The sequence below is a fragment of the Apus apus genome, chromosome 2 (assembly GCF_020740795.1).
Source record: "Apus apus isolate bApuApu2 chromosome 2, bApuApu2.pri.cur, whole genome shotgun sequence".
NCBI lineage: Eukaryota > Metazoa > Chordata > Aves > Apodiformes > Apodidae > Apus > Apus apus.
In genome coordinates, this window is record NC_067283.1 from 45,790,388 (window position 1) to 45,817,602 (window position 27,215).

Consider the following 27,215-nt stretch of genomic DNA (forward strand, 5'->3'; position numbering starts at 1 on the left):
TCTTCACTGTAAAAAATTCCTGCCTTGTATCTAGTCTGAATCTACCCTCTCTTAGTTTAAAACCATTACCCTCGCCCTGTTGCAACAGACCCTGCTAAAAAGCCTGTCCCCGTCCGAAGAGCACTTTAAGTACCCTTCAAGTGCTGAGAGGCCGTTACGAGGTCTCCCCACCACCTCTGTAAGCATCGCTAGACGGGACGGGACGGGACGGGACGGGACGGGACACCTGCTCGGGCGGGCTTCGGCAGGCACCCTGCGCTTCGCCCGGCATCGGGGACACGGGGGACACTCAGCAAGAGGACCAGGGGAGTCAATAACGTCGGAAAGGGGCAGGGGAAGCCTTGGCGCCGGCTGGAACAGCAGCAAAAACACCCCCGAGCAGAAGCAGAAGCAGTACCACCACCTCCCACCCACGACCCGCCCAGCCGGCTCTCCCCCGGGCCGCCCGGAGCACCTCCCTGCCGCCCGGGAGGAAGAGGAGGGACTTCACCTGCCCCGCCCCGCCCCGCCCCGCCAGGTGTGCGGCGGAGCAGGAAGCGGCGGTGGCAGCGGAGGGGACCCGCGCCCGCCTCGGCGCCGTGCGGGCCCATGCGGGGAGATGGCGGCGGGCCGGGCGCTGGCCGCGCTCCTGGCCGCCCTCCTGGCCGCCTCGGCCCCCCAGCTCCTGCAGCGGCAAGGTAGGGCCGGGGCCGGGGGGTCGGGCGGTGGCTCTGCCCCGGTGGGGCTGGGCGGGCCGCGGGGAGCCGCCCGGAGCGGCCGAGCCCGGCCTTGCGGGTGCTCCTGGGCGGGCTGCGCGGTGCCGCCCTGGGCTCCCGCGTTGGGATGGCCGTGGGTTGGGAGCGGGGAGCAGCTGCTGGTTGTAAGCGGTGTCAGATATAGCTAGAGGGTAACATTGCTGGAAAGGAATTATCCGGACAAGCCCTTAAATTAGCTATTTACTAACTATGAGTTACTAAAGGGGGGGGGGGGGGAATCTTGATGTCCTCACTTGCTGGAGTATTGATCGTGCCAGTAACTTCGTGAAGTCCTTTTCCCTGGACACCAGAGGTAGCTGGGTCCTGTGTGAGGAGCCGGAGCTACCAGGGTCGCGCTCCGTGTAAGGCTGTTAATCCCCGGCGTGCCTTGCAGAGGGCGAGGGCTGAGCGGTGCCTGCGCGGGCGCGGAGCGGGGCGGCAGCTGGGTGGGAGAGCCCTGCGCGCCGGGCGCTCTGCCTCTCCGGGCGCTCCCTGGCGCTTGGTGCAGTCCCGTCAGGAGTTTTCTGAAATCCTGTCTCTGACCCCAAACGAATTCTGGTTAGGAATCCAGACACAGCGTGGGGGATTTTCCTCTGTTTCCAGGTCTGCTTGGTTGCGAAAAAACCCCAAATCTAAACTTGTCAGTTTTGTAGTTATTAGTCCTGTTAAAGACCCTTGAAGTATGAGCCCTTCTGTACAGAATAGCTGCTGAGTTATTTGCAGTGACTGGGAATAACCTAAAGAATATAATGTGAAATTGGTGCCTTTTTAACATTCCTGTTGCCTTTGACTAGCTGGCTGTGCTCAAGTGTCACTCGTGGTCATTGTTATTATAAAAAATCCAGCCTTCAGGTTGACTGTGAAGGACAGCACTGAGGCTTAAGTTTCGAGTTGGGTAGTTTTTAAATAAAATATTTGCATTTGAAGTGTTGCCTCTGAGACAAGGGAGTGAGAGCTGTTTACCTCTCTAAAGCCTCTTCAAAGGAAAAGGAAGAATCCTGTAGTGTGCTTAGTTGTGTGTAGGTTTCAAAGAAAACAAACTTTAAAACAGATGGGTCAGTGCTAGAAGGAGAGGTGTTAGACTTCCTGATTATCTTGTATTGTTGAAAGTAGCAAATGAAAAAATCCTCAGTTGCATCTTTTTTCATACTTAGAGTATGAAAGAGCTGTATCTCCCTTCATTGGGAGATGCAGCAGCCTATTAATCATAAATTTACACGTTATTCCTCACCCTGTGGTCAAACCGTGTTATCAAAATCCTTTGTTCCTTTTATTTTTCTCTCCTCATAAATCTTCCCAGTGCCTCACATTAAACTTCATGGACTTGCTTTCGAGACACAGTACAGCCCTTTTTGAGCCAAAGTCTTCGGCTTTTGCTTATTGCCATCGTCTGCTCCAGCTTCTTCCCCTCTCTCATGTTTAAAGCATCCAAATTAATTATGCATTTGTGTTGGCATTTAAAAAAAAAAGGAAGTTTATACCTGTTTTATGCAGGGTTAGTTTAGTTGGGAGTAGTAGTGAACAGGGCATGGGCTGTGTGGTGGCTGTGGGTGCAGGCTGTGCCCCTGGAGAGCCAAGCAGGTCTGCTTGGAGTGTGATTACAGTAGCTCTTGTCAGGAAGGTGGCAAAACCAAAGCAGATGGGAAGGTGCAGGAAATGGAAGGAAGACAGTGAGTCTGACAAAGAATGTCTGGTCTGTCCTTATTGTGCAAACCTTCCCTACAAACAAGACATCTATGTGGTCTGGAGCTTTCTTAGCTTCATCTAGAGGAGCTCGGGAGAGTTCTCACCAGCCAGCAGCCTTGCCCTTGAGCAAACCCTGAAGTTGCTCTGTAAAGCAAAGTTGGCAAGAGTAAAGTGGCACAAAACACCACTGGTAGACCCAACAGTTGGCTGCCACTGTTGATGGTCCCTCTTCCTACCCCCTTTCTTTCCAACTGTGTGCTTCTGCCTGCTTGTCCTTCTGCACCAGCACCACTGCTTCTGTGTGCTGGGTCCTCTGTCATCCCATTGAACTTGCTAACCCAGTGCTTTCCTTCTCTTTGTGGACCACTAGACCTTCATAAAAAAGGGGCTCAGTCTTGGCTGTGTTAGTAGCATGGGTGGGCAGGCTGAAGGTTGTGATGGTGTGAGCAGTACTAGAAATGGGAAAGGCACCTTCCTAGGTTTGTTGGCAAATCTCGTGTACCTGGTGCATCCTTCATCCCAGTGGGAGTTGCTTTTGGTATTGCATAACCAAAACTGTAGGTGGAATGTTTCTCTGAGTATGTTTGTCCTGAAGACCCGAGATAGACCCAAGATCCAGGTTAAGATTTCTTCCCACAGCCCTATGTAGTTTGTAGGTTTTAAGGAGTTCCCTTTGCTTTGGTGTTACTGTGTTTTGGCTGCAAGTTGTAGCAATCTCACTTTCAGTTTTGGCTGGGTGTGAGAACCATGCACAAGGTAGCCCTCAGGCACACGTGTCTCTTCTCAGGGACTGGTGACACGCTGGTGAGATGGCTACAGATCTTGATGCACCTGTCCCTAAACCTATCTCTTGTCCTTGATTAAGTCCTTTCTTCCCTTGCCTTCTCCCTCCACGCTTTCCCAGCAACTATAGTATTATAGTGTTGTCCTTACTTTGTTTTAAGAAACTTTGATCCTGTAGGAACACACAGATCAAGCATGGCTGGTCACATTGTCTTCAGAGGAGCTTATGGTTTTTCTTCAGATGCAACTTCATGCCTAACACAAGTTATCAAATGCAACATTGGTTAACTTATAGGTGGAAAACTGCATAAAGTAGGAGCTGCGCTTAGATGTGGGAGTGTGAATGGAATATTGCATACCTGACCTTTGAAAATGTGCTTTCCAACTAAAAAGATGTTTCTCTGGAACACTAATAATGAAGTTAACCAGGCTTTTATCGTATCTAAGAAACATAAACACATATTTCAGATTTAAATATCCTTGTGTTACAAAATCTGCTTATGTATTCTGGGCCTTTTCTTTAAAATGTCATTGTTATAAGTGAATTTGCAGATAATGCTGTGTTGTTTCTTGCTCTGCCCTCCAGTTACCTTTTTCTTGGCAACTGACTAATTTGAGTCACGTGTCAGTCTTAACATATAAAGCTGTTTCTTTTAATAAAATAAAATAAAAAAACAACAAACCCAAGCTGTTAGCAGGGTCTTTCTAGTGTTCTGACAGCATATAAACAAGAGTCCTGTTTGTGTTCCTCTGAAAGTCAGTAGAAGCTGGATTATTTCCATTCTGAATCACTGTTTGCTCACTCGATCAAGACCTCTCCTTTTAAGACCAGAACTAATGTGCATGAGTGTTTGGTTGTACCTTTGTTTGTTTGTTTGCCTCATGCCATTATCAGTCTGGAATGCTTAGTTTTTAAGCTCTGGAAAATAAAATGTGTATATTAAATTACTTGTTCATTGAGTGTTTCCAAACCAGGTATCCGTTGGCTCATTTGAGTTCATGCTTATTCGTTACTTAAGTGAATTAATCTTATCTATAAGTAATACTGGATAGAAAAGAAAGCAGGAGGAAAGCTGCTGAAAAATTAAGTTATGGCTTCTTGAAACATAGCAGCAGTATTTTCACAAGTGAATACTGCTGGGGCTCAGCTTATTGGTATAGCCTTTATCACCCACCTTAATTGATATTTATACATACATATATGTCAAATAAAAGGCTTTGGAATCCACATCTGCCAAAACCTCATCCTTAGTTACAGGCTGAATAACTTTGGACTTAATTAATTCCAGGAATATTTCATACCAGAAATAACAAGAGGAGCCATCCTTTGCTGAGAACAAAGTCAAGATGCTTTTGGCCTTACCTCCATTGACTGCTACAGTTGTGGGTGACAGGGATATGATGTGTTTGCAAATGAGTGTAGATCTTAGATGACTCACCAGTTTCCTCTATTGTTTGGATTTTCATTTGCTTTTTGTAGTAGTTGGATGGCTAAACATGACCTTCTTCAGGTCTTGACCAGCGATAGACAAATGCAACCTGACAGCAGTGGACGTGCATGGAGTTGTACTCCTTGGTGTTGTGCCCAGTGCTGGGTTATCACTGGGGTTGTGTGGTGGGAAGCTGGGTGTTGCTCACCGCTGTCATGAGCTGGCTGTTCAACTGAAGTGACCAGCAAATTTCTTGCTACATTTGTGGCAGGCTCCTCCCGCTGTCTTCTAGGTGCTCCTTTGAGCTCTCCTTTTGGATGCTTTCTGGCTGTGGTCTCCGTGCAAGAACTTCTAGAAAGGCTCAGCTGCAGCAAAGCAACTGGGAGAGGGGGGACAAATGGGTCTTGGGCACTAATTTTGATCTAACTGGTTTCTCTTTTTGTAGCCCCATGTCCTCCCACTTTTAAGTTTCTGTTGGGTTGTGATGCGTTTTTTTACAGTTATACATCTTTAATAGTTTTATAATTTCTAAAACTTTGACTGGGGGAAAGACTAAAGATGATACTTTAATGGAGCACTTCCAGCAGTTTCTGGGGCATTTGCTGTCTCACTTGAGGTTGTTTAGGTATCCCTGTCAAACCTCAGCTCTGGAGTGGACAACCCACCCACTGCAGCACAGGTTAATTTGCTGGAGCCAAACCATTAACCAGTTCCCTTACAGCACCTGATGACTTATGGGTGTCGTTTAGCAGGATTCAGCTGAGAGAGTCAGGTCACCATCCCTCAACTTGAAAACTTCTCTGATCCGATGGAGTTGTGAACATACAGATGGCTCTTGCTCAATGTCTGCTTGTGCCACCAGGGCGTGAACACAAGGACGTGGGTTGTGCTGCGCTTAGTAAACTGCTGTCTGCTGCAAAGTCATAGCAAGGTCTGATGTTTCTGTATTAGCTGGTGACAGAGGCAAGGGTTTGCTGCCTGTAGCTGAACGTGCCCAGTATAGAGAGTATTGATGGGACCTCCTGGAAGACTTTCCGGAACAGCCAGCTGAAAAAGTGTGTGAAAAAGATATTTGGCATGGGAGCGACCACTGATTGTGAAACGTGCTTTTCCACCTTCCTTAACCAGAGCCAAGACTAAAGAGCTGCTCAGACATGCTCCAAGATGCTGCCCTTTCACTGGCTTGCATCAAGGTAGGGATAAACTGTGCAAGCAAACACCCTTTTGATCAGGGGAGACTCCTGCAGCAACTTGCGTGGTGTCTTGGTGTTCTTCATGTCAGTGTGACGTTTTCTGGTCAAGCTGCACAGTGTGTGCTTTACAGGAGTCAGCAGTCAGCATTTACTTAGCCCTGTCTCACTCCTACAGAAGCAACAAACCTTTTTACCTACCTTTTTATCTAAAATAAAAAAATAGGCAGCCCGGAGTCAACGTTCTTCTTGCTGTAATAATGGCTAAACTTGCCGAATCCTGAAGTATCTTTTATTCCCAATTTTGGTGAAAAAGCTTATTGTAAGAGATTTTTAAATGTGAGTTTTGTGAGGGTGCTAATTATCTTTCTAAAAAGTAAAGAAATTTATAATTAGTTGGTTTTTTTAAAAGTTATTGTTAATTTGAAGGTACTTTATTCCTTTGAGGCACTAAAAGTTAACTTAATGAATTAACAACTTTTGACTGAGCAGCCTTTCTGGCCTGGGGTATTAGCAGACCTTCACTAGTGAATTGTACTGGGATGGCTTGTAACATCACTGCTGCGGGGGTGTACACCCCTCCTCCCTGATGAGGAGAACAGGATGTGTGACATCGAGCCTGCTTTGCATCCCCATCCTGGCTATCAGTTTAAACCATCAGTGAAGATTAATGGGCTGTACTGTGGTGGCTGAGCAATGGGTATTCTTACCCAGGTGCCCTCTTCTGAGACATGGTGGGTGGTTGCCCTGGCATAATAACCATTGGCAGCATCTGTCTGTAAGTCTTCACAACCTTAGGAGATTTTAAGCTTTAATTTTCTGGGTGATTCCCTGAAAACAATCCTTTAACAAATTACAGACCTAGTGTCACAAGCAAGTGTAGTATTAGAATAAAGATCCGAATATAAGGAGATCATTAATCAATGTAGGAAGTAGTTAGTTTAGGTTTTAAATGTAACCAGAAAAGCTGTTTGCTTTATAAAGTCCAGCAGGGTTGGCTGTAATTTGTGATTGTGCTTCTGACCTCAGTTTGCTGCTCACATCACTGTTTAGTAGGTGAGAATCATAGAATGGTTTGGGTTGCAAACAACCTTTAAGATCATCAAGTCCAACCATTAACCTAACACTGCACAGTCCACCACTAGGCCATACCCCTGAGCCCCACATCGAGATGTGGTGTGTGTGTCCCTGACTAACTTTGCTAAGGGCTTGAAGAACACAAAGGCATTTTGGACGGACATGGCAGGTGGAACTGGAGGAGTGGATGATGTTTGGGCAGCTGGGTGCTTTAGTTAAATTGGAGAGTTGGACTAAAATTGAAAAAGCAAAATTCAATAAGGAAGGTACAAAATGTTAGAGTCAGCAAAGCAGACTCTTTGAAATATTCTTTGACCTGTTGTTGCCAAATTTGAGTCAACTGTGCAGTAATTTGTGTTGGAGGTGATGGAGAAATGGATGATCAAATGTAGTCTTGGTTTCATCTCTTTCAGCTGAGCCATCGGGGCATTTGCTTGGGATGCGGGTGCAGTCCCCACCATGTGGGAGACAGACTTGAGGTCCCTTGCTAGGCAAAGGGTGTTTTGGATGGATTGCTCTGAACATGTCCTACTGTTCTGCCATGTCCTGCACCAGGGCTGTACCTTACATCAGCAATAGGAGTTCATATGGCTTGAAACACAAATTGTTCTGCTTGTGGTGGGGTTGCTGTGTTTTTGAGTTGTACTTCTTGCTGCCTGCAGTCTTTTCATGACCTTTGTGGTAGGTTATGTGTAGTGGAACAACCTCAGCAGGCTGTTCGTGTGTCTGTGGACCAGCAGCTCTCCAAGTGCTCAGAAGAGGTGGTGAGCTCCTCAGAACCTCCCGAGCCATAGAGAGAAGCACTGCCACATGCTATCCCTGTCCCGAGGCAGTGGTAGGAGGCGCTGTGGTGGAAGAGCCTGTTCTCGAGAGAGGTGTGTTGATTGTGTGGGTTCAGATGCCCCTTGGGCAGAACAGAGGTTTGGATCCAGGTACTTCATATCCGGAGCGAGTGTTGCCGCTGCTTGTCTTCTGCAGCAACCTGTCTCCTCCAGCTCCCTCCAGCTCCTGAATGGTGTCTGAGTCACCCCCATCCAACTGGTTTTTGTTAAAAATGGCTGAGGTGAACAAAGCCCATGACTTAACCAGAATGAGCAAATAAAAACTTTTTGTATGTTATTTTTGGGATAAATTTACATCTGGGTTTGTTGGGGTTTTAATGTTGGTGACCCTTGTGGGCTTTGTTTTTTCGGTCTGTCGGGGGGTTTTTGGTTGTTTTAATCCATCCAGTGAAGTTGCAAAGCAATCCATAGATCCTTATGGATAAATTACTGCAATAAAATCCCTCTAGCCAAAACTAGTTGGACTCTGTTCTTGCTCTGCTTTGCATAGCAAGGCACTGTACATAGCCATAAAAATTGCTGTCCTGCCAAGTCCTTTCCTTGACCATATGTGTGCATTCTCTCTGAGTGCTACCAGTCCTGCTTTCCACCAGATGTCTTCTACGTTGCACCCCTGTCTTGTCCTTTTGACATTTATATAGACATACTGAAAAATAGTAGGGCATTAGTGTTAGGTGCAACCACAGCAGATAAATTTAAGCTAAGCTCCAAGGAGTAATCTAACTTGTGCAGTTTGTTTATAACTCAGGTTGGAGAGCTCTGAGCAATAGAATCGATTAAAAGTTTGGGGAAAATCATACTGTTAAGAGAAAGGTAGTCAAGGTGTGTTTGCACCAGGAGGTGCGTTACTGAGAGATAAAGGAATGCTGTGATGAGACAAGTGTTGTGAAGGTGCAGTCTTAAATGAGGATGAGCAGCAGGGAAATCTAGTTGCAGCAGGGAAGATGCAGATGGAGATTAAGGCAGTTAAATAGCTGGGAGACTGCAAAAGTGTTATTGCTTAGAGGAAAAAAAAAATAGGGTGAGATTGGATGTCTACATCAGCCTGTGAGCCAGCTCAGAACCAGAGGATTCATCTCTGGTATCATTTAGACCAACAGTTTCATTGTTGTGTAGACAGAGAGTAGGTCCATCTTCAGCAATGCTTCCTCTTGTTGGTTTGGATATCCTGTGTGTCATCCCTGTGCAACATTAATGCGGTGTGGAAATGCTTTCTTTACAAGAAACATGTATGGTTACTGATAACCCTAATAAAAAGGCATGCAGTGGGAATCATAGACAATGACAGATCAGCATGAGTCATGAAGAGACTCACTCGTGTTTATAAATGCTCTGCAATAAAGGTGGTTTTAAGTAATCTGTCTATTGTGCTGCATGTATGTGGCTGTATTTTGGGGGTTTTAGCCGTTTGGTCATTTATTTTTGGTGACTTAGGATCACTGCTTATACCTTCTGTGAGTTTCATCTTTTCCTTTTTTCCTGGGACAATGAGATTTGATAGTTGATTTGATAGAAAGTTGACAGTTGCCTAGCACATATTTCCTGTTGACATGGTGGCACTGTGCTCTTATTCTTTGGCCAAAATTACCTGTGCAGTTTCATCTTAGCAAATGTTTGGTTGTGCTATAATGCATCTTGGTATCTGTCCTTCTGTGGGCTTCTAGCAGAGAGCTTGGCTGAGCCTAATCAGCTGTGCGGTCTGCATCCTTGCTGCCTGCTGGGATGCTGATCGTTGTGCCACTTTGGCAATTTTGGGCAGGTTGTGTTTTGGGAAGCTGAGGAATGGGCCACATTCATGCCGAAAGTGATACTGAGCTGACAAGGATTTTATCTTCTTTCAGGGAGATCAAATGAGTGACTATGTAGTCATGAAGCCTGGAAAAGGGGTAGGGGGCAAAAAAACCTCAGATAGCAGAAGTGAGGTCTTCCAAGGGCTGGGGAATGTGATTTTGACCCTTGTAGGAAAGCTGTGATTATTTCATGATGGTGTTCAAAATGTAAAAAAAATTCTGTACCTTGGTTTCAGCTCAGGGCATGCATTTATTTTGTTTTAAAGCCAGTCCTGTGCTTAAGGTTATGCTTAAGATTAATCCTCATGATTAAAAATGTTCTTAGAGCTGTGCGTGAGCATTTAGTGCAGAAGTGCTGTCTGTTGGTGACCCTGATGTGTTTCTCCATCCTGCCAGGTTGGCCATATGACTGTGCTGTCCCAGGGATGGGAGAAGGGCCAGCGATAACTGTTTGACAATAAAGTGTGGAACAGACTTTTCAGTGTATACTTAGGAGCTGTAGATGAGTGTGACAATTACTGTATGCAAGGGAAGTCTCATTTTTCTGGTAGTTATTCACTACTGATATTAATCTATTAATGCTTCATATCTGGATGACATAAACATCAGGAAAATGGCATCACAGTCAAAGGATATTTGCATGAAACATGATAAGTAAAGCACCCTAAAAAACCCAAAAAGCATATGGTGTATGGAAAACAAAACTCTGGGCTAGACTGGAAGTAGTTATTGCACTTTCTCACCTGAAAACTGCTTTGTCCTGAAGCATGAGGAGGAGCACCTCTGGTTCCTGGATTTGCTTTGCTCTTTTTTTCTCCCCACCCCATGGACATTGCCCCAGCGATTGTCCCGTGTGCTTGCAAGTCATTGCACAAGGCAGGTCCTAGCCTGAGTGGTTGTCTTCTTTTTTTTTTTATTTTATTTTATTTTATTTATTTATTTTTTCTTCCTTGGGAAAACCCGGATTGAGAACTTCTATGAAAGCATTTCTAAGGCAGAAATGCAGATGTCAAGTAGTGCCAGCCATTGGAAGAGGCCAGGGAATTCAGTGCCTGGGGCAGGGCCCTGTCCTGTCACTGAAAAGCTGTAGGAAAAGTTACTAAGTGACCAGGCTCTTACTAATGATATAGAGGATTGTTAAGCTTATCATTAGAAGTATGAGCAGAAATTTGGCAAGCCTTGTGGTGTCTGAGGTTTTAATTTAAAGCCTTGGATCCTGGCAGCAAATACACGAGGCAGTTTCAAGGACTTGCTAAGTCTTTTGACCCCAAGATTGATTTAGCAAAGCTGGCAAGTCTGGAAAAAATCTCAAGACCAACAAAACTCAAATAAAAGCATCATGGGGTGTCTCTTTGAGTAGTCTTCTCTGCCCTACTCCCCCTGGCAATGAGACTTGTGATGCCTGGTGTTGGTAAACCTGTTGCTGCAATGTTCCCAGTGGCAGGGAAGGGTGGAAACCCACACTGACTACTCAATCTCCAGGGCTTTCACAAAACGCTGCAAAAACTGAGGCCCTGCAAAATCATGAGATTGCTATTAAAAAAATCAGGAGATTTTAAAAGGGAGATTTAAAAATAGGACAGGTGATTTTTGTGGGAACTTGAGTCACTAATACTGTACTCTTCTCTCTGTAGCTGCAACAGCTGAAGTTTTGAGTTGGTTGGTAGGTTGGTTGAGGGTCCCTGGTGTGCTCATCTGCCATGGGAAGGGCTCTGCCCATCGAGGGTTCCCAAGGTGTGCTCAGCCCCGCAGTGTTCACCAGGTGAGCCTCTGTTCTTGGGCCAACCTCCTTATCACTGTCACGGTGACAGCAGCTGGCATGGGCCAGGCTGGATGTTGAGGTGCTCAAGGGATGGTGAGCAGCTGGGCAGAGCCCAGGGTGCCCTGCAGATGTGCATTTCTGAGCCAGTTGTTCTCTCGCAGCTTTCTTGGCACCCTGGCAATGGGAATGGCTGCAAGGGCTCTCCCAGGGTGTCAGGCTGCCAGGTTCATTAGGTAAGTCTCTACTGAGGTTAATGAGCAAGAGGATTCCCAGCCTGGCCTGTGGGCAGAGATTTGTCATGCAGCCATGGATGATATGCCACTCAAGGAACAGACCTTTCTGAGCAGGATTTGGGATAGTCTTATTTCTAGATCTCTTGCGGTTTTTTAATATTTATTTATTTATTTCCCCATAAACACAGAAGACGCAAGTGTTGGAGATACTGTGATTTTATCTTCCGTACACTGACATAGGAAGGGAGAGTAGTGAAAACATGGCAGAAAACTTAACAACTGACATGTCCTCAGATTTTCACCTGAGACTGGGATATGGTTGCCTTCAAAGCAAACTTTCTCACTTCAGCCAGGACTGGATTCAGTCTTTGCTAAGCATCAAACTGATGCTAATGACTTTTCTAGTTATCTTGAATGTCTAGCTGGTGCTCCTTGGTGACTTGTATTCATGTATGTTTCTAGAAGACACTCAAGTTTGGTCCATTTGTTGATAAACTGCTACCCATTCAATATGAGAAGATTATTCAACAACCAGTTTCTGTGAGAACTGCTCCTTCATTTGGTAGTGCTTGAAGATGGCTTGAAATATGTGAAGATTGAGGCTTTTATAAATTCCCCAAAAGCTGTTAAGTCTATGATGGATGTGACAGGGATGGAGAGGAGGTATCCAAGCACACACAGTCCATTTCAGGCCACACATGCCTTCTGTGCTGCTGAGGGGCATTGCATGGATGCCCGTACCTTCAAGGAATGAGTTTTAAAAGTTGGGGAGGGTAGGAGAGGGTCATGACCACATGTGTCTATCAGCCAACCCTGTCATGTGTAGGAAGATATTTCTTGCTTGTTTGTCTCTTGTCTTGAGGACTGGAAAGCTTTCTCATACTGTAAACCAAACTGTGCAGTAGCTAAGGCTGTGTTAATAATTCGGAATAGCTGAAACTCTTAAATTTCTGTTGGTTTGTGCTTTTGGAGTTTCTGGAGTACCTTGTCCTGTCTGCAGTAATTTTTGAGGCATACCCAGAAATTCTCTTGTTACCATCAGGTGCAATTAAGGCTTGCTTTGTTGTTTCGCTGCCAAATAATCTTCACTGATTGCGTCACAACTTCGTGGGTGCATTCAGAAAGGAAATGGGCCCTATGATGGGCATAACAGACTGGAACCCAAAATTGGGACAACAGAAATTTGAAAGGAATAGCTGAACCACTTTTTAAGTGTGAAATAAATAACGCTGATAACTGGAGCAGAACTGGCCCTACACAAATTCCAAATATACATCTCTCTGGGCACATGCAGCAAGTGTATTTCTGTATTGTCTTGAGCTGAGGCACTTTCTGCAGCCCCAACACCAGAGACTTTTGAGAACTTGGATGCAACTATTTCTTCTGACAATGTAGCATCTATGGGGATGTGTGGAGAGGGTGGTGATATTCATACATGCTAGTACAGAACATCTTTCTTTTTTTTCCCCTTAGCTTCCTTTACGGTCTCTCTTCGTACAGTGGACAGCGTTATAGTTACGATTAAACAGAAACATGGTTTTTCACCAAGCTGTTTCATTCATTCTAAGTACTCCACCAGGACTGAACTCAAGATAAAGCCTGGGGATAATGTGACTTTTACCTTCACTTGTAGTACTCCAGAGAAGTATTTCATCATGGAAGTTCAGAAAAATATTGGTAAGATACAGTTTTTTAATTTTTCCCCCAGTGATAACTTTCCTCCAGTAAATACGTGTGCCATTTTTTCCTGTTACTGTATTAAGGTATCCCCTGTCATCTTGTGCAAGAAGACAACTTTGAACCCTGATAAATAACCTTAGATTACTGAAACTGTGCAAATTAAAGAAGCCTGTGTTATGGTTGGCAGAATTAATATCAACATTGCTGTGTTGGAAACAGTTAAATGGTAGTTTGTTGCATCAATTCCTTGCTGCCTTCCCTTTTCCCACAGTTTATAAACCCATCATCAAATCATCTTTCCTGTGAAAACAGTCTGAGTGCTGATAATGATATATTACCCACATTATTTGTTGAACACCTCAATGGTCTCTGTACAACAGAGCAACAGAAACATTGAAGACATGCATGTATTTCTTTGTGTTTGGTGAACATTATAGAACTAAAGAAACTGAAAATTTGTAAATGTTGCAACTAAAGCTTTGTTTTCTTTAAATGTTATATCTGGTGTATGTCGTTAACATACTCCTGAATAGCACAAACCTGCTACTTCTCAACAAGATCCCAAACTTCACTGGGGTGGTGTTCAAGGACAGTTCTTTGCACATTTTGGAGTTTCTTTCATGATTCATGCAAAGAGTAATGTTATGTTAATGATATATTTGTAAGATGCAGTTGTGATATTTCTTCTTCTAAGTTGGAGCCTTTACATAGATTAAAGTATGCTTATATTTAGTGTTCTGCTTGAAATACCAATCATTTGGATTTTCCAGAGAAAAGTTTTCTAAGTTCTTCCCAGAATCCTGCAGTGGCGGCTGTTCTTGCTCTCCACTTCTGTGAAATATGGGGCCCAGCTTGTTTTTCAGGGCACCGAGGAAACGAAGATACAGTTCATAGCAAGCAGTGGAAAATTTAAAGATGAATGACTTAGACAGGCTGGAGACTTGGGCGGGGAAAAACCTGATGAAGTTTAACAAGAGCAAGTGTAGAGTTTTGCATTTGGGGAAGAAAAACGCCATGCACCAGTACAGGTTGGGGGCTGACCTGCTGGAGAGCAGTGTGGGTGAAAGGGACCTGGGGGTCCTGGTAGACAGGAGGATGACCATGAGCCAGCAATGTGCCCTTGTGGCTAAGAAGGCCAATGGCATCCTGGGGTGTATTAGAAAGGGTGTGGTTAGTAGGTCAAGAGAGGTTCTCCTCCCCCTCTATTCTGCATTGGTGAGGCCACATCTGGAATATTGTGTCCAGTTCTGGGCCCCTCAGTTCAAGAAGGACAGGGAAGTGCTTGAAAGAGTCCAGCGCAGAGCCACAAGGATGATTAAGGGAGTGGAACATCTCCCTTATGAGGAAAGGCTGAGGGAGCTGGGTCTCTTTAGTTTGGAGAAAAGGAGACTGAGGGGGGACCTCATCAATGTTTACAAATATGTAAAGGGTGAGTGTCAAGACGATGGAGTTAAGCTTTTTTCAGTGAAGACCAGTGATAGGACAAGGAGTAATGGATACAAGTTGGAGCATAGGAGGTTTAAGATGAATATCAGGAAAAATTTTTTTACTGTAAGAGTGACAGAGCACTGGAACAGGCTGCCCAGAGAGGTTGTGGAGTCTCCTTCGCTGGAGACATTCAAAACCCGCCTGGACGCCTTCCTGTGTGATGTACTCTAGGTGACCCTGCTCTGGCAGGGGGGTTGGACTAGATGATCTTTCGAGGTCCCTTCCAACCCCTAGGATTCTATGATTCTATGATTCTATGAATGATTTGCCAGGAACTCTCTGAGAGAGGTGGGATAGAATCGGTTCTCTAGATCCGTGATTTCCAGCTCTCCTGACATTGTGTTTCTCCCTTTTGCCCATTCAGCCCTCTACCCTATTCACTAAGCACCTTCTAAATTCTTCAGCAAACAAGGCAGGAATAGTAGAGACATTTAATTCCCTGTATTAGTCAGCCTGGCTAAAGCAGGTTTATCCTGTCTACTCTATGGCCTGGGACTCCTGCATGTGACCGTGTTATAGGAGTGTCCTTTAATGCCTGTAGAAGGGAAGTTAAGTGCAACCTAAGAACTGTGAAAACAGCAATGAAGAGTAAAGTATCAAATTCCTTGTTTACTTGAGTGCTTTCCAGAGTGTATCATGGCTGTTCTCTCTCTGCGTTTAGACTGTGTGTCAGGCCCCTGTCCCTTTGGAGATGTTCATCTTTACCCGCCAGGGCTACCTCGCCTTAACAGGACTTTCATCTGGGATGTGAAGGCGAGTACAAAGGCTGGACTTGAACTGAAATTTTCTACCCCGTGGCTAAGGCAGATTGAACCAGGAGAGATGTGCCCAGATTTCATTAGCTACGACATCAACAGCTGTATCGACAAGGCCACAGTCAGCATTGGAACCTTCTGCAGGAATGGCTCAGTGTCTGGTGTCAAGCTGCTGGGAGGAGTCATCATGTCTCTGCACCTCCCTTGGGACTCGCCTCTCAACACCTCGGGCTTCAACATAGCTAACAGGGCTTCCATAAAACGTAAGTATGGAGTAGTGTTTCCTCACTTGTCATCACCTTGTGCAGATTGTGGGACAGTTCCTTAAACCTTTCTTCTCGGGTGATTTGAGTTTCAGTGTGTTATCCCTAGTTTCTGTTGTCTTAATGTTTTCTAAAAGCTGTTTGTTGTCTTTTTTTTTTTTTTTTTTTTAGTTTGGTAGCTCTTCTGGGGTCAAAGTATCCTAGTTGATTGATTAACAATTGTGAAAACTGTTGTGTTGCTGCTTTTGGGGCACCATACTAGTTTTCAATATGTTTAAACTTCCTAAAACTTAAACATGCTCGCTCTGTTGCTTTTGTGTATTCAGTGAGGTGAGACTAGAATGAGCCAAGAGAGTTGTTTGCTGGTTGCAGTGTGTAGTTTGGTTGGTTTATTTTTAACTAAAGTTACCTTAACTTGCAGGAGTCTCAAACCACTGCTTCTCTTCAGGAGAGCAAGATGGGAAAAGGAGAAGCAGTTCCTGGAAGGCACACAAAGCTGCATAAATACAGCTATTTGTTTCAACCTGCACAGTAACATAAACAATAGTGTAATAATCGTTTTAATACCTGGAATGCTATATAGCAATCAGTGGGTTAATTTGCAATCCCGTGACAAGTCCTCTTTGAGAGATGTTCTTGCTCTCTGCTTGAACTCTGCCATCAGTTACAGAAGGGACCTGGTCCAGGTTCAGGCTGCTAGAACACGAGTTTTTGTAACTCCTGGCACTCCTTGCAGCTGCACATGGTTGCTGGAGTCCTAGAGTAGGGCTGTAATCTCTGTCTACCCAATTTGATGCTCTAGGAGTCATCCAAGCATGAAATGTCTTACATAGTCTCCATGGTTCACATTCATGTTTTATCATGCATACTTGAGGCTCTTTGCTGGAGTGCCTTTGTTAGATCTGAGAGGTTTTTGGATGGAGAGCTCGGTGCTGGTATTAAAGCTCGCACTGAAACCCAGTGAAGCAGAAGCAGTTGTCAGGTTGCGTGTTTGCTCTTGTAAATCCAGGAGCAGAAGTAGGAACTAGCATATTTCATTTCCAAAAAGTAAAGGCTGTCCACATTCTTCAATGGTGAACCCACTAAGTACAACATGAATGTAACCCTTACCTTTTCTATAATATGAAGACAAAAGCATCAACTTGAGTATATGTTTTACTCTGGAGGTTTTGTAATAACCTAACCTGTAGCTGAAGTGGATGATCTCACTGTCAAAATAAGAATGCTTTGCTGATGGGGTGCTACATGTGCCAGCGTGTCTTCTTTAATTGCAGCTTCTTTTGTATGTTTCCCCCCCTGCCCCTGTGTTTTAGGGTTATGCATTATTGAATCCATTTTGAAGGGGGAGTCTTCAGTCACCCTGATGTCCCCAAACTACCCACTGGGCTTTCCAGAAGATGAGCTCATGACATGGCAGTTTGTGATTCCTTCCAACATGAGAGCAAGTGTCTTTTTCCACAACTACAGCCTCTCCAACTGCGAAAGGAAAGAGGAGAGGGTGGAGTACTACCTCCCCGGCTCCCTCAGCAACCCAGAGGTGTTCAAGCTGAGTGACAGCCAGCCTGCCAATATTGCTGGCAGTTTCAACCTGTCCCTGCAGGGCTGTGATCAGGACGCTCAGAACCCGGGCATCCTCCGCTTGCTCTTCCAAGTGGTCGTTCAGCATCCGCAGATTGATGAGAGTAAGTACCTGCCCCTCCCTTCCCTTGCTTTTGCTTCCTTGGGTTGAGCACCACGAGGAAGATCAATGATGTGTTTTGTCATTTTTCTTGAACTTTGGACACTCCTAGAGTTTGAGGGGGTGGGTTGCCAAGCAACACTGCGGCCTGTTTTGCCTCCCTGGGTGCCACCAGCAGTTGTTACAGCAAGGCAGACAGTGATGCTGCAATTTGTAATTTGCAGCAGAATATAGAGCTCCATCGTAGATTTTACTCTGTAGCTTGTGAGTGGAGAATTCCTTTCCTTTTCCAGCACCTGCATTGTGTAATTGAAAAATAAATTTAACACCTGTGGTATCAGTTCTGGCACATTATACAAAGCTGAGCACCAGCTGGCTTTTCCTTCCAGCTCTGTTCCCTCTGCAGCCCCATCCCACTATTGGGCAAGGACCATAAATGCTTGATTGGAATTGGCTGGGCTCACGTGTCCACTGCCTGTTCTCCAGTAAAAAAGTCAAGTTCAAGATTGTTCAGACAGTTTTCTTTTCAGCTGTAAGATTCAATGCTTTAAAGATAATTTTTAAAATGTAAGCCTAGGTTTGTCCTGTATGCGTAAGCAGTCAGATGTAGGTAGGTGAAACCTGTTATCATGGCTGGTCAGGATCCATAGCATTAACTGGTGAAATTGGAGGTGTAAAATGATCTTCATACTACTAATGGCACCAATATGCATTTATTTCTTTACTTTCTTCCTTCCTCTGAGGTTTTTTTGGCTTGCTAGGGCAACCTGAACATCATCTAGTGTGAATAAGTCACACTAGACATGGAGTATGTCCAATTACAATATCCCCTGCACATTTGGATGTTCTTTAGGTTTCTTGCTTGTTACTACACTAAGAAAATTATTTTTTTTTCTGTTTTCTTCCCCCAAATTCAGACAGGCTTAACCATCTATCAAAAAAAAACACACAAAAAAACCCCCACAAAACAACAAAACAAACAAACAAAAAAAAAAAAAGAAAAAAAAGAAAAAAAGGCCTGGCTAGGTAACGAACTGTGAAATAAGTGCTTTGTCCTCTGGCTTCTTAGCTTTAATCTCAGCTCATAGTGGAGGTTGATAGTTCAAGGTGCCTTTGCTTCAGAGGAGCAGGTGGAGGGAAGTCCATACTTTGGACTCTACTGCAGCAGGAGCTGCTTACAGGCTTTGTAAGTAAGGTCAGAGGGAATGAAGTTTGAATGGCCTGTACCTTTAAGTCACATATCCAGAAAGGTTCTGTAACATCTCACCCCTGTAATTCTCAGGTCTTTGTCTAGTCTTGCTCCATTCCTGAGCAGCAAATCCTCTATTGTCAAGCAAATCATGTTTGCTCACATTTATTGTGTGTTGCACCTTGGAAGCCAGACAGAGTGAAAACATTGTATTCAGCTAATCAGCTTTATCTCTCTTCTACTTTGGAAAGCAGAGAGGAATTTTAATTTAGAATTTATGGCCAGTAGACAAGGTGCTAATCACCTAAAAAATAAAAAAAGAGGTTGTCATTTAATAGAATGAAATGCAAGTAATAAAGCACTGGGACTTAAGAGACAACAGTGGTTTCTCTAGGGATTTTACAGGATTTCATGAGGAATTTTCTAGTTATGCAAGTTCTATCAAAGATTAAAATTCAGCCCTAAGGACAGTACTGAAACTTGAATTTAAAAAAAACCCCAGAAAGCAAATAAAAAATGCTATCTGTGGTGTGCAAGTTAAACATGAATCTGGAAATGTTCAAGGCCAGGTTGGATGGGGCTCTGAGCAACCTGATATAGTGGGCAGTGTCCCTGCTTGTGTCAGGGGGCTTGGAACTAAATGATCTTTAAGGTCCCTTCCAATCCAAACCGTTGTATGACTCTTATTAAAAATGCAGTGGTATCTGGATATTCTCAAAGCTTCACAAACATTTGAGTATTCCACAGCTGTCTGCAATGTTTTTCATTAGTTAAGAGGAAAAGATAGGTCTTTCCAATCAAAACAATTTATTGATCTAACCCTCTGTGTTTAGCAACAAACAAACAAAAAAAACCCAAACAAACAAAAAAAGCCCCAAAACTCTGAAGAATAAATAAGACTGCAGTAGATATCCCAGGTTCTGTGCTTGGTTGTGGCAGTGACTTGGAGATTTCTGCCTGACCTCTTGCCTTTTTATGTGTCTGATTTCCCATACAGGAGAAAGCTCATGTCTTTGAGATCCATAGCTGAAAACAGAAAATAAAGAGTAATAATAGTGTGTATATTTGTTTATTAAATCTGCCATTTCTTTGACATCAGAGACATGTGCCTTGTTAACAGCCTAAGGATGCTGTGTGGATTCAATGTCTATCTTTCCCCATGATAGTTAATCTTTGTGAATTAGACTGCGGCCGTTAATCTTGTTGGGTTTTTTCATCTTTCCTTTCCCCCCTCCAGATGTTCTGAGTATTTGCAGCTGTCATTAGCTTAGGTGAGGGAAGGTGTTTGCCATCCATACTTACCCTTGTTGTTCTGACTTGCTGTAGCAATTAATCTCAGATACCACAGATTTGCAGTGTGTCTGAAGTTGGCAAAACCTTCTGGAGATCATCTAGTCCAACCTCCTACTCACACAGGGTCAGATAGAACAGGTCCTGTAGGACTGTGTCCAGTTCTGTTTTGAATATCTCCAAAGACTTCACAACTTGTCTGGGTTACCTTTTCCAATGTTTGACCTCCCTTGCATTATTTCAATTTTTAAAAATATATTTAAGCAGAATTTCCTGTATTTCAGTTTGTATCTCTTGTCCTATCACTGGACACCATTGAGAAGAGTCTGGCACCATATTGTTTACACACACACAAACACACACACACACACACACATCTCCCTGAACCCACTGCTTCAGCTAAGCAGTCCCAGCTCTCTGTCTCTTCTCATAAGCGACATCATAGAATCATAGCATTGTTTTGGTTGGAGAAGTCCTTCAAGATCATTTAGTCCAACCATAAGCCTAACATTGATTGCTGAGTCCACCACTAAGCCATGTCCCTAAGTACCTCCAATCCCTTCAGTATCTTTGTGGCTTTTTGGCCTATCTTCAGTAGATCCATCTCTCTCTTTTACTGGGAAGCACAGAACTTGAGCCAGCACTTGGAGATGTCTCACCAGTGCTTTGGCAGAATGGCAAACTGATCTCACTCAACCTGCTTTTAATGCTTTCTAGCATAGCCTAGGCATCTGTTGGCCACCATTGCTGGCTCATACTTCACTTGGTGTCCATCAGGACCCCCAGGTCTTTCTACAGAGCTGCTTTCCAGCCCTGCTCTTGCAAACTTGCTGGGAGTGTACTGTCCCATCGTCTGTCCCACTGGTGAAAATGTTAAGCAGTTTTGGCCCCTGTTACATGCCTCGTTAAGCAGATCTTTGAGCTGAATCTCACTGTTTGAGAGAGGGTGCCAGGGACCATGTTTGCTGTATGTACCAGGGCACCTCAGGTCCAGGGTCCAGCAAGCTTGGAGGGCCTTACAGCTGGTGTGTGATGGGATACAGGGAGAGTGTTGTACTGCAAGAGAAGTGGTGGCTAGTGTTGAGGAAGGGAAGGGTGCTCTTTACTGTTCAGGATTAACTCTGCCAGCTCTCAGGTTTGCTTTTTACAGCTAGTCAGAAAAGATTTCTGGAATAACTTTGCTTTTGGGCAATTAAATGTAAGGGCAGCATGGTATTTCAGTCATACTGAAATACTGAGGGAAACCGAGCAGCCTAGCCAGCTGTGATCCTCAGCCTTCCTGCTGGTGTGGTGACAGACTTGGATAATTTGCGGCATCTCTATATGATTTTATCTGCCAAACAGAGAATACTTCTGAGAAGCATCTTTGAAGGCTCCAGCAACCTTCATAAAGACTGCCAGCACTTCTGCTGAAGTGTAGTACTTGGCAGTTTTTTCTCTTTTGAGCCGTATTGGTACTTGCATTTAAATTAGCTTAATCTTTAACTGACTTCAGACAACCAGATGTGCTTAGTTACTTTTTTTTGACAATTTTCTTCAGCATGGCTCCAGAAAACTTAAGCCAATAAAAAGTGAGCTGAGATGGGAATCTAGCAATTAGTAAGAAATCTGAGAATGAAGAACTTTTTTCCAGTCAACCAGACCGTTATCAGTAGAGCTGACTTTAAAAGTAACTTTAAGAGAAACCTCTTAGGGGAAACAAATCTAACATACTTGATTGAGCTCCTTACATCATGGCCTAACCTGTTCAAAAGATGCTAGTGTAAGTGCTACCTTGTTATAGCTGGGAAGTGGGGTTTGTGTGTGGAAAGCCTCAAACCTTTACATTAGAAGAGTGATATGATACTGCCCAACTTCATGTTACACTTATGGAATGAAGTAAATTAGTGTTTTCTTAGCTAATGGAGAAATAGCACCAGTGCCTCATCTCACAGGGTGAGAAGAGATGGAGGAAGTTCTGCTTCACACCGCTCTTCCTGCCACTAATTGCTCTGAGATGTTTTTTGTTGCAGATGTCACCCATTTGGTCGACCTGAGCAAGGAATGGAATATGACTGTCACGATACACTTTGAAGGGTGGCCCAACACTGTCCCACTTTTGTCTGAACCAATATGCCTGATCTGTAAGGATCCGCGCACCTGTGACCGTGTCTTGACTTTGGTGTCTGGTACCACCTACAAGATCTCCTTTGTATGCAAGGACTTGTCCCGTCTGAGGATCACAGCTGAAAAAGTCATAAGTATGACGAAAGTGGTTTAATGTTGCTTTCTAAGGATCAGCCAGACTTCCTCTCTCGCTTGGGGTTTAAGTCAGAGTGAGGATGGAAACCAGGCTTCAGCCAGCTGGGGGAGGGGTACAAGGAATCTGGAGACAACCTCATTGTTCGCTGTATCATTCTGCCTTTAAAAGTAGAAACTGTGTAGCTGTTCCTGGAAGGGACAGGACAGAAGGCACCCGAGAATCTTCTCACTGAAAACAGCAAAATATGGAAACAGAGCAGGACAGCCATAAATCTTCCCATGAGAATGTGGGACCAAGATGGCCACCAGGAATTCATCTTGAGCTGCTTGCATGTCTGCTTGGTGTAGGATTTTCCCAAATTCCCGAATTTCTACTACCAGTAGAGATAGTCTTAAAGTACGTATCTGGACCTTGGCTAGTCTGCAACAGTGTCCCAGTCAGCAAGTGACAAGAGGAAAAGTAGTATCTTTAGTGAGAGATTTTGAGTATGTTTGTGTCTGTTGGTTTCTTTGGTGTCCTGCACCCTTCTAAGGAAAGCTCTTTAAGTACAAATTATTCATGTTTGGGTAAAGGTTACTAAGAGAGGATATTTTTTCAGGTAGATGCTTATATGGTTCTGTAACACAAAACTGGCAGTACTCTGTGTGCGTGTGCACTCTGGTACAGAGGAAAACTTGCTTTCCCTAGATATTTCCTCTGCAAGAGAAATGCAGCCCCTGGGACTTGTTTTTGTCATTGCAGGTTGTATCAATCTTCAGCGGTGTCAAAAGAAGATCTATTCCCTTGTGGTGCCCAAGGCTGTTACCCAGTTGCCAATTCAACTACATAAGTTCAGTTGGAAGCTCTTGGCTTCAGATCTGATCAACATAGAAATTATGTCTCCATCCTTGAAACTTCAGCAACACCTCCCAGAGCAGAGGTGCAACACAAGCTACAGTTACAGCATTGTTAGTGCCATCCCAGAGACACAGTTGGATGTCGGCATATTCTGTCCTGGTGGGTTCATCGAAAAGATTCAGATGAGGAATAATGTCACCATATCCTTAAAAACATTTGGTAAAGGATTCCTCAATGATTCTAACCGTCAGGATCTGAAAATGTCTTTTGTGCCACATATTAAAGGTAAGGTAGTGGTTTGTACTACTTCGTTGCACAGTGTTGGATCTCTCAGTATGCCTGCTAGAGCACATAGGAATAAACAGAAAGAAGAGTTCAATTCTTTACAGTCTAGTCCTAGAGCCCTTGCTAGGATCAATCTATATCTGAATCAATGAGGTGTTTTATTCCTGGAAGAAGGAAAAAACTCTGCTCTGTGTGGCAGGTAATTGTTTGTGGGAAATTCTGCAGATATATCTCTGCTAATTGAGATCATTACTGATGTGGAAGGGATGATACGCGAGTTGTACTGAGATGTAGGTGACTGTGGTTGCTGGTCATAGGTATAAGTGATGCTTTTTTGTTACAGAGAGGAAAGACCAGGTATTTTTATGCGTTGAAAGAGAAAGTTAAAAAAAAAAAAAGAAGAAGAAGAAAGAAAGTATCAAAATGTAAGTTTTCATTCCTTTTATTCCTTTCCTACAGATGAGTGCATTTTCACTGTGAGTCCAAATCCAAAATCTAAAGTTTACTTGGAGACTCCAAACTGGCTGTCTGGTCTGCCTCCTTATGTCTCCATATCCTGGTATGTCAACGTGCCCAGCAAGCAAGTTGCCCGCCTGGGGTTCTCCAAGGACCGCATGGGCATCTCCTGCGAGACGGGCCGTGCCTATGTTAATATCAAGGAGGAGACACTGGGGGCAGAGGAAACTGTGCGCCGAGAGGATGAGCTGCTGCCTGAGCCCAGAAATATGTATCACAACTTCTGGGTAAACATCTCCAACTGTAAACCTGTGGATAGGATGCAGCTGAGCTTACAGTTCTGGGTGACTTTTGCTGACAAGCAGATAGGTGAGTCCTGTAAGGCTGTGGTGGTTTGCTTTCTGCTTGCTTCCTTGCTTTCCCTTGGGGGAGCAGTAGTGGATGCTGGTTCACCTTGGGTGTGGGTTTTATCAGCTCTCTGCCTTTGGAAATACTTGTCCCCCAAAAACCTCTGAGAGTTACAGCTGGGTACTTATAGAAACTGCGGAGGAGGGAGGGTCTTCAGTGTGGTTGGATTGTGGGTTCTATAGAAGACAAGGGATTGCAGGGCTCAGAGGGAGTAAGAGTGGATTTATTTAATTTTGTTGCTTAATCTTTAAAATTGGAAATCACAGCCAGAAGGTATGAGAAGATCAAGTGACTTTTTTTTCCCTCCCAAGGTCACAGACCTATTGAACAACTTGGGATTCGATTATGCAGATGTATTCATCCAAGTAGTCTTTACTTTATGCTAGCAGCTCGGTTAGTCTCAGTGTTCACATGGGCAAGAAGTTACCCTTGGGGCAGGTCTGACCAGTTAGTGGAGAATGCCCTGACTGCTGCCAGCAAAGTCTGTGTTCTTATCTTTCATGTCCATAAAATACAAATTATTACTTTTTTTTTTTTTAAAAGGGACATTTTTAAGATAGGCTGTGCTTGTGTAAATTTGCTTCACATTTGTACTTCATCTTTTGGAGTCTGCTGTCTGTAGAAGTCTTGGCTACACAGGCGAAAGCTGAAACAGGATCAAAATAATGTCTAGAAAATTTTCTTGTTTTTTTTTTTTTCATTTATTTTTTTAATGTACACTTCTTTTAAAACACGCAGCATTTTTCTTAGCTCACACATGGACTTTCCTGATCAGTTTTTATGACTCTTGGAAAACCCTAGGTCAACAGAACACATGTATTTCAGAGAAGATTGTATTGAGGGGAAGTTGGTGAAATGTCACTGTTTGCTTTGTTGAATCCCTCTCTCTCTCTCTCTCTCTTCACTTTCTTCTCTTCCCTGCCTATTCAGCCAGAGGCACATGAGATGTTGTGGGTAAGTTTAGCAGCTCATGAGCTGTATTGAGCTCCTGGAGGTAGGGTGGGTTGGTTAGGTTTCTTGGCTGTGTTCCACTGCTAGCAGCAGGAATTTGTCATTGCTTGGCCTCCAGCCTCTTGGAAATGGCTTGTGTTGCCCCACAGTGAGCATGGCTTGGAAATCCCTGCTCTGCAGGCAGCTGGTATGCTTAGTGACTCTTGAGTAGGTTCAAACCCAGCTGGCTTCTAGGAGAAAGCTGGATTGTTTTTCTTTCACACTCAGTGTCCTTGAACCTTGTCTGTTTGCAGACCTTGGAGTGATTCTTGCTGTGGTGGCTGGTGCTGGAGTTCTGGTGGCTATTGGACTGACTGTGTGCTGTGTTAAGAAGAAGTAAGTTCTTAATTCTTTGTGTGTAACTTAGCAGTTCAAGAAGGCATTCCAGGGGAGTTGCTGGACCCTCTGTTTCACATGTTGTTATAGATCTCTTGAACAAGGGTCTGCAACATGAGGTAGGCAATGTGCTGGTGGCAGAAGTAGTGCGCTTCCAAGAATGCTGCTTTATTCTGAATTGTTTGACTTCAGGCATAGAGCAGCCTTCCCAGTGTCTCATTACTTCAGCCTGCAGTGGATTGCCTACCTTGGCCTTAGCACAGGCTTCTGGCTGCTTTGTAAGATACATGTTGGACTTGGTCAGCGATTTCGGCAAAGCGCAGTCCCAGTGAATGTGGCTGCTGCACATCTGACTCCAGACATGGCTTTGTTCAAACAAGCTGTCAACTCAGATATATTAGGAACTATTTTTTTCATCTAAACAACCTCCAGCAACTTCTCTTGGAGTTTGCATATCAAGCATTTTGCTAGAAGGTAAGCCCCTGGGGAGAAAACTACGTTGTGCAAAGCAAACGTGCGTAGCATTACACCTGCAAGCAGAGCCTGAAGCCATGGGGCCTCTGAAACACATGCCCTCAGTTCTGGCAGGGTGATTGGGTCCTGAAGCTGTAGAGCTGGAATTAATTTGTGCCGTATGATGACTAGTGCAGTTATAAGCACAACTTTTTGCCACATGGGAGAAACTTTATAAATACAGGCTTAAAAATCTTCAGTTCAGCCTTTGGTCTTCCTATCCTGGGGATGGTCACTCCAGAAAGTGCAATCAAGAAAAGTTCATTTGACTTTCATAGAGGTCCCACTATCTTACTGGCCTTCAGCAATGCTCAGCCTTGTTTTGTGAGGATCTAATGGATTTTATGTCCTTCTAGTGCCTGTGGGTGTTTGGAAATTCAGTACACTGCACTGCTGAGGCCCCTGTACTTGGGAGGCAGTTAATCTTGCAAACTTCAGGGTCAGCAGAACAGCAGTAGGTAACCAAACAGTGCAATGTTATTTTCTGCTTTGTCAAAAAACCCATGTCTAGGCACAAGAGTTGTTTTTCTTAGTTTGCAAGTAAAGCCTTCAGTGCAGGTAAGGCTGCCAGACCCTGGGAGTCTAGGATGGGTAAAGAGAAGCTGCCATTATTGAGTTCAAACACACCACCTGTTTCTAGCCTGTTAACAACTTCAACTCTGTGACAGGAAGAAGAAAAGCCAGAATCCCATGGTGGGAGTGTACAATGCTAATGTGAATACGGAGATGCCTAGGAAACAAGGCTTGTTCAGAAAAGAGAGGAAAAACAATGAGTCTCATGTCTATGCAGTTATTGATGATGCTATGGTCTATGGGCACTTGCTGAAGGAATCCAACGGCTCAGTCGCTCCAGAAGTTGATGTGTACCGGCCTTTTGATGGACCCATGGGTAGCTTGCCACCTTCTCCACCTCCACTCTCCTTCAGAAAGGACATGAAACGCTCTTCTAACACTGAGGAACCTCTTCCTCTGACAGACACAGACCATGACACATACACATTCGCTCATCAGAAATCAGGGAAATTGGAGGACAGTGGAGATCCAGCTGAAAAGAATAATGGAGATGCGAGCATGACCTTGCTGGAAAATAAGGAACAGGATGGTTTAGTGGAGTAATTTTACACCAGGTATAGCAGTTTCCTGTGGAAATATGGGTGACCTGTAAGGACAGAGGTCTAGGGGAAAAAAACTAAAGAGGAGTGTTATTTGAATGTATTGTGATGTTGTTTTGTTTTGTATGTGTGGTTTTGGTGTTTGTTTTTTGATTTTTTTTTTTTT

The 27,215-nt window shown here is 44.2% G+C and overlaps 1 protein-coding gene across 1 annotated transcript; it reads left to right on the forward strand.

Annotated features, from left to right (window-relative positions):
- Positions 1 to 543: 543 nt before the first annotated feature.
- On the forward strand, positions 544 to 27,215 carry CDCP1 (CUB domain containing protein 1). Its single transcript, XM_051612376.1, has 9 exons — positions 544 to 677; positions 13,001 to 13,204; positions 15,357 to 15,713; positions 17,027 to 17,395; positions 21,883 to 22,110; positions 22,854 to 23,234; positions 23,694 to 24,059; positions 25,343 to 25,424; positions 26,606 to 27,215. The coding sequence occupies exons 1-9, from the start codon at positions 599 to 601 to the stop codon at positions 27,051 to 27,053; spliced, it is 2,514 nt and encodes an 837-aa protein (XP_051468336.1). The 5' UTR covers positions 544 to 598; the 3' UTR covers positions 27,054 to 27,215.

Coding starts and splice junctions, on each gene's coding strand:
- CDCP1 (XM_051612376.1), top strand. CDS start 599: ATGGCGGCGGGCCGGGCGCTGGCCGCGCTCCTGGCCGCCCTCCTGGCC. Junction 22,111..22,853: donor CACAGCTGAAAAAGTCATAA/GTATGACGAAAG, acceptor TTGTCATTGCAG/GTTGTATCAATCTTCAGCGG. Junction 23,235..23,693: donor TTTTGTGCCACATATTAAAG/GTAAGGTAGTGG, acceptor CCTTTCCTACAG/ATGAGTGCATTTTCACTGTG.